Raw genomic sequence first — 10,004 nt, 5'->3', positions numbered from 1 at the left:
TGTTGGGTCCCTGCTGGAGGAGCAGTGGCCCGACTGGGCCGCGGATCACAGTTTATGGCCACCCCGAGCTGAGAGCCCGCGCCTCGGCTCCGTCTCTGCAGCCGGTTTCCCCGCTCCGATACCTGGGAGCTCTGCCGCACTCAGGCACCCCCGGTCTTTCTGTGACCCCGAGGGTCCTGAGACCACACTGTCCCGCGAGGGTTCCACCCCCCGCTTAGCCACTGCAGCGACGTCCCTCAGCGGAGCCGGCTTCTAAAAGTTCCGATTTTGTGCTCCGCGGCTCTAGCACTTGCCAGAAGCGGCCGCCGGAGGGCCCTCCCCCGCCGTCTATCCTCCCGAATATCGCCTCGGATTCACTTCTCCGCACGTCCTACCTTCCAGTAAGTGGTCGCTTCTCTGTTCAGAGAGTTGTTGCTACTCTCTTCTTCGGTCTCCTGTTGAGTTCGTAGGTGTTCAGAATGGTTTGATCCCTATTCAGCTGAATTCCTGAGACCAGACGAAATCCAGGTCTCCTACTCCTCCGCCATCTTGCTCCGCCCCCTGTTTTTTACCTTTTGAAGACTATAATATGAGCATGTTAGTTCTATGTAAGGACTCGGTTAAGACAGAAATATTAATTCACTTAAGATGTTATATGTATGTATCTCTCAATAAAATGAGCCCCCTAAAATTAGATCCTTTCATTTAATAGTATATTATTTTATTTTAAAAAAATTTTTATTAACATATAATGTATTTGTTTCAGGGAATAGTATATTATTTTCATTCTGAAGTTAGGACTCTTAGAGTGGAATTCAACTAAAGGTGAAAAATATTGGACATAAATTTCTATTCTAATACATGAATTAGATATTTAAATTATTATTATTAAAAACTATCAATATTCCACTTACTTCTGGAAAATTTCCTACTCCAGTGTGTATGTATCCTCATGGGCACATGCATGCACTTCTGTTCATGGTCTCATTTGTGCCCCTATTTTATGTGTCTCTGCATTGATGTGGTAGAAAAAAATGCATGTAGCATAAGTGAATAAACCCATTACCTGAGCAAAGTTTTTGACAATTAAGCCCCATCTTAGCCGTTCTTGTTCAGGCTTGTAGTTTTACACATAATGTTTGTTTGTTTTCAGGACAAGAGACTTTTGAATAAGTTAGGATACCACATCAGGAGCTTAATTTCACTACGGCCTTATTGTAACTAGATTAGTGCACATTATACAATGTTAAAATCACAATCCTAGAGAAAATTTTGACTCTAAAACAATCTTCATGAATGCATTCTTGACTTCCTTGTTCCTCATACTGTAGACCACAGGGTTCAGCATGGGGATGACCATAGTGTAGAACACGGATGCCATTTTGTCTGTGTCCATGGAATGACTGGAGCTGGGCTGTAAATACATGAAGATGACTGTCCCATAGAAGATGGACAGTGCAGTGAGGTGGGAGGCGCAGGTGGATATAGCCTCCTGATATCCTGAAGATGAGTGCATCTTCAGGATTGTGATAAATATGAATATGTAGGAAATCAAGATAACCAAGAGAGCAAAAAAGATGTTGAAGCTCACTACATAAACAAGAACCAGCTCACTGACATGTCTATCAGAGCAAGAAAGAACCATGACTGCTGGAACATCACAGAAAAAGTGATGGACTACATTGTTCATACAGAAAGAGAGACTAAATGTGTCTCCAGTGTGGATAGAGGCATTTAGGAAACCATAAATGTAGGAACTTATGGCCAGACGAGCACACACACTTGTCATCATGGTGGTGGTGTAATGGAGGGGTTTGCACACTGCTGCATAGCGGTCATAGGCCACTGAGGCCAAGAGATAATTTTCCACAGTGACGAAGGCTGCAAAAAAGAACATCTGAGCAGCACATGCATTGTAGGAGATGACCTTGTCTCCCACAAGTAACCTAGCTATCACTTTGGGAGTGACAGCCGTAGAGTAACAAAAGTCCACCAGAGACAGATTACTGAGGAAAAAGTACATGGGGGTGTGGAGATGGGAGTCCAACAGAATCAACATGATAATCACCAAATTCCCAACCAGAGTGATGAGGTAGATGAAGATGAACATTATGAATAAGGGAAGCTGCAGTTCCGGGTCATTGGTTAGCCCCAGCAGGAGGCACTGTGTCACTTCTGCCCTGTTATCCATCAAGTTGAGAACCACAAATGCTCTATGGCTATAAGAAGAAAGAAATAAAGAAATGGGTGATAAACAAAGAAACTTATCCTGAAAAGTGTACATACAGCATGCAGTATTTCATTAGAGCAAGACTGTATTTCAAAATTCTCTGGATAAAACATTAGCTTGACACCAAAAGTTAGTGTAAAAATTACATATAGATTTACAAACTGTTGACTCTGAAGTATGGAGCATCTCCTCAATTCTAAAATTTTATAAATTTATAAACTGAGATATAGAAAATTAACTAACTTGATCAAGATGGCTTGTCCAGAAGGAATACGTCTGGCAGTTCTCTTTTCCCAAGTCTAGTAAAAGCAGATACTTGCATGTTGCTGACTTGCCAGGAACTGCTGTAGACACTGTAGGTGTACAGACCGTCCCCAACTTACGTTGATTTGACTTAGTGATTTTTCAACTTGATGATGGTGCAAAAGTGATACACATGCAGTAGAAACCATACCTCAAATTTTGAATTTGGATCTTTTTCCAGGTTAGCGATAGCAGATGCAATCCTCTCTCCTGGTGCTGGGCAGGGGCAGTGAGCCACAGATCCAGGTCATCCAGGTGATCATGAGGGTCAACAAACTGATACCTTTACAGCCATCCTGTACAAGGTCAGCCATTCTGTGTTTCACTTTCAGTACTGTATTCAACAAATTCTTGAGATATTCAATGCTTTATTATCAAGTTGGCTTTGTGTGAGATGATTTTTGCCCAACTGTACACTAATGGTAAGTGCTGAAGCATGCTTAAGGTAGGAGAGGCTAAGCTATGATGTTCAGTAGGTCATATGTAGTAAATGAATTTTCATCTTACGATATTTTCAGTGTACAATGGGTTTCTAGGGACATAACCTCATTGTAAGTACAAGAAGATTTGTATATTCATCACATCCTCTCAAGAACATTGTGAGTTTGATTTGTAATTATGTTCATTTAAATTATGAAATACAGAGGGGTACCTGGTCAACTCAGTCGGTACAGCCTGCAACTCTTGCTCTTGGGGTTGTGAGTTTGAGCCCCACAATGAGTATAAGGTTACTTTTAAAAATCTTTTAAAAAGATGAAAAGAAAGTAAATTATGATGCCCAGAGATTGAATAATTTTTTATATTTCAAATGAATATTAATTGACAAGCGATGCTTGGGCCCAAGCCAACCTTTGAGCACACACTGAGTGGTTCCTAAGGTGATAGTCTAAATTATATTTGAATCAAATTGAATTTAACTCAGTACAATTGTTCATTGTCTCCATTGGCCCAAATTCATTGAGGTTTCCTAGTGAAGTATCCAAGAGATACATGCATAGTAGATGTGGTGGGGCAGTGGAGCAATAGGCGGCAGGATAGCCAGCAGCGGCAATCTGATGGGAAGGCACAGTACCGGATGTAGAGCTTAGGCTCCAGGATGAAGTATATAGCAGCCCTACCACCATTTACTTTTGAGGAGTCATTAATACTAACCTAACTTATCTGAACCTCTTATTTCCATCTGCAAAAAATGTAAGACAGTAATGAGACCTATATTATAGCATTGGTATGGGACTTAAATAAGGTAATGTTTAAAAAATCTGGGTGATTAGCACAGTCTGATGAGCTATAATATTATTTTTAGAATGGAATGATTGTATTTACCTTCCTTTGGGAAGAATGGGTCACACCCTGTAGGGCTTCAGGTGTGTGTGATGTATGAAGTCTTAGAGTCTCTTCAATTTGCCTTTTCTCACACACAAGGGCCTTGGAGATTTTCTGTGATCTCCAGGATTTCTCAGTCTGTTTTCATTTCACCATGCAATTGGCTTCCCCAACAGGTCCATGCAGGCCTTCTTTTGCTTAATTTCTTCCTTGAAATCTATACCTTAGCTTGGATGACAGCCCCCCACCCCACCCCAGGGTAACTCATTCTTTCTCTCATGACCACCATCTCACAGCAGAATCAGAGATCAAGAGTTTCTTCAGCTTGCTGATCTGTTTTAGTGGTAAGTTCCATGTTATAAAATACTTATTTGAATCTGTTCTTCCTTAGAACAGTACTGTAAATCTATCTGTTCACTTGCATTTGAAGTCTTGGAAGGGTATCCCTCTTCTGCTAACTATTAACATCTTTCTCCTAAACTTTGGCAACTTCCCTGTACAAGCCTGTCCCATGACGACATTGTTTGCCAACCTTAACATACACGTCCACTTGGAGCCTAGTCTATGTTCTATAAGCAACAAGAAAGTCTTTATACGTCAATCTGTATATGTGTATACAGTACGTAGTATTATTACTCCTCATTCACCTTTGTTGAACATGAGGATTTGAGATGTTCTAAAATTACACAGCTAGCTTGGGAAAGAGTCAAGATTCAAGAGTTAAATCCACTTTCTGGGTAATCAAAAGACTCTGCTTTTAGACATTCAGTGTCACCATGTATGGATGTGCTGGTAACAATAAGCCTGAGATTATAAGGGAAACTTTAAAATGCCATTTGGGGGCACCTGGGTGGCTCAGTTGTTAAGTGTCTGCCTTCGGCTCAGGTCATGATCCCAGGGTCCTGGGATCGAGTCCCACATCGGGCTCCTTGCTCCACGGGAAGCCTGCTTCTCCCTCTCCCACTCCCCCTGCTTGTGTTCCCTCTCTGGCTGTGTCTCTCTCTGTCAAATAAATAAATAAAATCTTAAAAAAATAAAATAAAATGCTATTTAGATCTTGTTAAATCATATTAGAGATTTTGTAATTAAAGATTATTTCACTTTTGCAGTTACTTGTCTGTTTGTTTTGCTTGTTTATGTCCAATGAGAAGCCAGCATTTCATGAACAGGATGAAATCACCTCTTGATCAATTACAGAATCATCTGTGGCTATTTTGTTCATATCTTCAGGAAAGTAGAATGATGTTTCATAAGTATCCATAGTAAGCTCCCTTCTGATGGAAATTTTGACATTTACACCCCAGTCTCACCTCAGTATTTTGGAAAAACATTGAAAATACCTTTTTCTGTCCTCAAAGAACTTGAAATAGACGGAGCTGCCCCATCACTTTTGCATGGATTACACTTCTCATTAAAAATGTTTACAGAATGGGGTGCCTGGGTGACTTGGTCATTAAGCATCTGCCTTCAGCTCAGGTCGTGATCCCAGGGTCCTGGGATCAAGCCCTGCAGTGGGCTCCCTGCTCAGCAGAGAGCCTGCTTCTCCCTCTCCCACTCCCCCTGCTTGTGTTCCCTCTCTCGCTGTGTCTCTCTCTCTCAAATAAATAAATAAAATCTTTATAAAAATGTTTACAGAATATGGATGCTTACCTGTCTGCTGGGAGAGCAGGAAGAGCTGATTCTGAGTAGTGGGTCTGAATCAGGATCTCAGCTGCAGAATAATGCATAAATACTACTCTTAGGACATGGTCATAAGGTCTCTAAGGCAGGTGAAAATGGAAAAAAGACCATTAACATGGTTCAGTTTCTGTACTTACCATGCTTTCCTTCTGTGTCCTTATAGGGATCACTTATCTCCTCCTTATTTGTAAAATAAAAATGATAAGTTTACCTCTTACATAATTCACATACTTTTGTCTGTGAATAAGAAGCAAGGGAGGGTCTGTAAAACATCTCCATAAGAAGTTATCATTTTTAAGTCAATGAATATAATTTTTATCTTGGGGCATTTCCCCTGAATATGAATGGGGGCTCATAGCAAATCCTGAGATAAGGCCTCCATGCACTAGCAAATATTAACATTCAAATGAATAAATGATCCCCAAATGGGTTCAGCATGTAGACTAGTGTCTCTATAATGGTGGCATGTGGAGTCATATTGGGATTTCAATGGCTAGTGCATGGGGACGTGGAGAGAATTATAGAGACACAGAGCTCTCTGGGAATTTCCCCTGGGAGAACATTTCCAGCACCTCATCCCCCTTTCCCAGGATAGAGGCAATTAAACTGCCTGTGGGGTCCATGCTGGTTATTTCGTTGAACACACATGTTTTTGTATTACTTGTTATTTCTTGTGATTTTTGTTAGTTTATAATTACGTGTAATTTCCATATAATAGTATCCACAATCCCAGCGGACAGTTGTAAGATTTTGTCAAATTTATGTCCAGAAGCACTGTCACCTAAAAAACTTCATGCAAACCTCTTCTGACAAACCCATTCTCCAATCCACTGTCCCTGGCAACCAATACACTGGTTTGTCCAAATAAATTTGCGTTTCCAACAGTGTCCTTAACTGTAATCCTAGAACATGTACTCTTTGTTGAACAGACCAACCATGAGAGACTATGGACCCCAGGAAACAATCTGAGGGTTTCAGAGGGGAGGGGAGGGGGGTAAAGGGTAACGGGTAGTGAGGAGGGCATGTGCTGTGATGAGCACTGGGTGTTATATGTAACTGATGAATCGTTGAACACTGCATCATAAACTAATGATGTACTATACAGTGGCTAACAACATTAAAAGAAAAAGAATATGTACTCTTTGAGTCTGTAATCTTTCACTTAGCATCTGAGGCCCATCCATATTGTTTCCTGTGTCAGGGTGGAATATTTTTACTGCAGAGTAGTATTTCACTTAACAGTTGTTACTGATTGTTTGTCCTATTCTCAGTTGAAGAACATTTGTATTGCGTCTAGTGTTTGGTGATTATAAATAAAGCTGATCTAAACATTTGTGTAGAGGCTTTCCTGGTTGCCGTCATGACTTATGATCAGCATGCAGTTGTGTAAGCCCTTACATTACACCACCACTCTGACCACCAGCAAATGTGTGCAAAAATGGTGATAGGACTTTGTTGAATCTGTCGTCCTCACTGGATTCCCCTTCTGCCTCTCCTTCTGCCATTCTAATGTGGTCCACCCCTTTTCTGTGGTAACCCCCCCAATCCTAGCTCTTTCCTGCTCTCATGTCTACATAAAGAAGATTGTGTTCTATATCTTTGTAGATTTCAATGTCTGTTTTGCCCCTGTAGTAATCTTGACCTCTTATCTGTTCATCTTCATTGCCATTCTAAGTATGTGCTCCGGACAGGGACAGTTACTCTGCTGATTTCACATGGCTCACTCATGAGGTTGCATATCTTCTGCATGTTCAGCTGGGCTGAAAGGTTTGAGATGAACTTAAATTTCCAACTGTTGATTCAGGTTACTCTCTACCTCTTCTCTACAAGGTCTTTCATCCTCCAGAGGATGCACCAGATTTCTTATATAATATTTTCAGTATGAAAGTACAATTTAATGGTTTCATGAAATCTAGACTCTTAACTCTCACAACATTTTTTTTCCTGCCACATTATATTAATCAATGATGTCAAAGGGCTGCCCAGATTCAAGTATGAATCAAGCATGAAGAATGACTCCACCTCTTGAGGAAAACAGCTGCAAAGAATTTGTACCCATAGTTAATCTAGCACAATTAGAAATCTGGTCAAACTGCTGTAACTGAGAAAGCCAAAATACAGTGGCTTAAATAAGACAGCAATTTGTTCTCAAATAGTGGAAGTTAATGAACTTCTGTAAGAACTATCTGTACAGCTGGTGTGTCCTGGTCATTCTGGAGCCGGGTTCAGTGCACATAGTCTCTCTCTACCATCTCCTCGAGGGTTGAAAGTCTGTCCTCATCATAACTATTCTACCTGAGGAGAAGAGAAAGAGGTGAGTGAAGGATAAATAATTTCTTTTCAAGAAAGTGATATAGCAGCTGTATGCATTACTTCTGAGTACATTCCATTGGCAAGAATTCAGTCATAAGGCCACAAAAAACAATTGGATAAACCAACTTCAAAATTCTATCTCTAGCTGAAAGGCAATGTACTTAGCTGAAATCTCAATACTCTGGAAAAAGAAATAATGTTTTCAGAGGAAAGTCAGGATACTGCCACACAGTTAGTAACTGAATCTGAACTTCCAAGGCCTGGAACTTTCTCAATACAAGGTCAGAGAGATGAATAGCCAGTGGAGGTGGGTGGTGTCCTAGAAACCAAATGATGAGAAATGCAACTAGAGGGAATGGATGTGTCAGAGCCGCCGTTAGGTTAAGAAATATCAAAACTAAGAATTGGCAATAGGCCACAGTGATAGGAAGTTGGTGGGTGACTTTGAGTGGTTATAGCTGGATGGTGGGGGCACAAATCTCATCAAATGTATACTCTACAATCTAGTCCATGATTATTCTTTGCTTTACATCATTTCTAAGTATTTTCCCAACCTGCATGATGGAGTAAATGTATGTTGTCTTTTCCCAGAGCAGCTAGAGAGATAAGGCTTTGAGACTTTCAACTTTGAGAAGAGAGATGGACAAAGCCTAGCACGTTGGGAAGCCAAGGTTTCAGGAAATGACTGGTAAAGAGAGATTTTGGCAGTAGATGATGCTTCATGAACTTGAGCATCAGTTATATCGAATGCCTACTTTGCATCAATTCGTTGTTCTGGGCTTCACTTCCCCGCCATTTTGTCTGAGTACAAGATTAGTGTGTAATTGGATCTTTGGAAGAATGAAGGAGAGGGAGTGGTTTAGGTCACCTTGGGGAAAAGCAGTGTAGAGACAGGAAAAGAAGAGGCACAGGAGGTGGTGTGGTGCTTGAAGTGATGGACAAATGAGACAAAAGCAGGGATTTGGAACAGGAACTGAGAGACAAAAAGAAAGCTTAAACACACACACTTCCTACTCAAGAACACCTCAAAACCATTTAGGAAGGTACTCAGTCTCCTGTAGCTAGTTGCTATTTAATCTACCAGTTAAAGGAAAGAAGGCTGGAGGATTTGGGTTCATTTGAGTTACAACTGAGAAGTAAGATGGCCCCTTTGGAGAAAGAGCTGATTACTGGGTTGGGACAGGAATAGCACAAGAGGAACCTGGAGTGTCTTGTAGTTCCAGAAAGTAAGGAGGAGCTCAGAAAACAAGAGGGTTGAGTATATCAAAAGGAAACAAGAGTAAAACTGAAAGTGCTCCCAATGGCCAAAGACAGAACAATTTGAACAAGAAAGTAAATAACACAGGACTACATTTTACCCCGAAGTATAAAGCAGACATATATAAGTCCATGCTGTAAGTAAGTAAGAGACTAAAGCAGACATATATAAGTCCATGCTGTAAGTAAGTAAGTTAGTAAATAAATAAATCTTTCTTATAGAAAAATTCTAAATAATATGTTTAACCTTCCCCTAGGAGAGAGAGTGTAGTCCTTTCCACCATGAGTATGGCCTGAATGGAGTTTCTAAAATATACAGTATGCCGGGGGAAAAGGTAGCGTTACACTGAAGCACCTGGCAAACATATTTGGTTTGGGTGATTAAGGTTAAGATCCCCAGTGACAAGTCATGTTGGTAATATGTGTCCCCTGATCAGATATGATAAGAATAGCACTTCTCTCTATCTCTCAATATCTAAACCTCTGTGTAACCATGACCAACAAAATCAGACAAAGCTAAATTGAAAGACCTTCTACAAAATACCAGAGCAATACTCCTCAAAACTATTAAGGTGGTGAAAATCCAGGAAAGTCTGACACTGTCACAGATCAGAGGAGACTAAGGAGACAAGACAATATATGCAGGGTTGGATCCTGGATTGGATCCTCTAAGAGCTAATGACATTAGTTGATACATAATAATCTGAATGAGTTCTTGAAGTTTGGAGAATAGTAATGTATTAATGATGGTTTCTTTGTTTTGGTTAGTGTATTATGATAAAGTAAGATGTTAACACTAGGGAAACTGGGTGAGAGGTATGTGGGACTTGTCTATAATATCCCAGCAAATATTTTGAAAATCTAAAATCATTTTCAAATTTAAAGATATTTTTAAAGTAATTATTAAAAAATGGCTCCA

The 10,004-nt window shown here is 40.4% G+C and overlaps 1 protein-coding gene across 1 annotated transcript; it reads right to left on the bottom strand.

The window, feature by feature from the left end:
• Positions 1-1,231: 1,231 nt before the first annotated feature.
• On the bottom strand, positions 1,232-2,173 carry LOC114215349 (olfactory receptor 5B3-like). The gene has a single exon (XM_028111302.2). It carries the CDS (start codon positions 2,168-2,170, stop codon positions 1,232-1,234), a length of 939 nt encoding a protein of 312 aa, XP_027967103.1. The 5' UTR covers positions 2,171-2,173.
• Positions 2,174-10,004: the final 7,831 nt, after the last annotated feature.

Source organism: Eumetopias jubatus, unplaced genomic scaffold (assembly GCF_037043125.1).
Source record: "Eumetopias jubatus isolate StellerSeaLion01/CBP00866 unplaced genomic scaffold, mEumJub1_p1.0 scaffold_13, whole genome shotgun sequence".
Taxonomy (NCBI): domain Eukaryota; kingdom Metazoa; phylum Chordata; class Mammalia; order Carnivora; family Otariidae; genus Eumetopias; species Eumetopias jubatus.
The sequence above is the reverse complement of the archived record's forward strand: the minus strand, read 5'-3'. Positions and strand labels throughout refer to the sequence as shown.

Excerpts from the sequence above, each read along its gene's own strand:
- LOC114215349 (XM_028111302.2), bottom strand. The coding sequence starts at position 2,170 with ATGGATAACAGGGCAGAAGTGACACAGTGCCTCCTGCTGGGGCTAACC.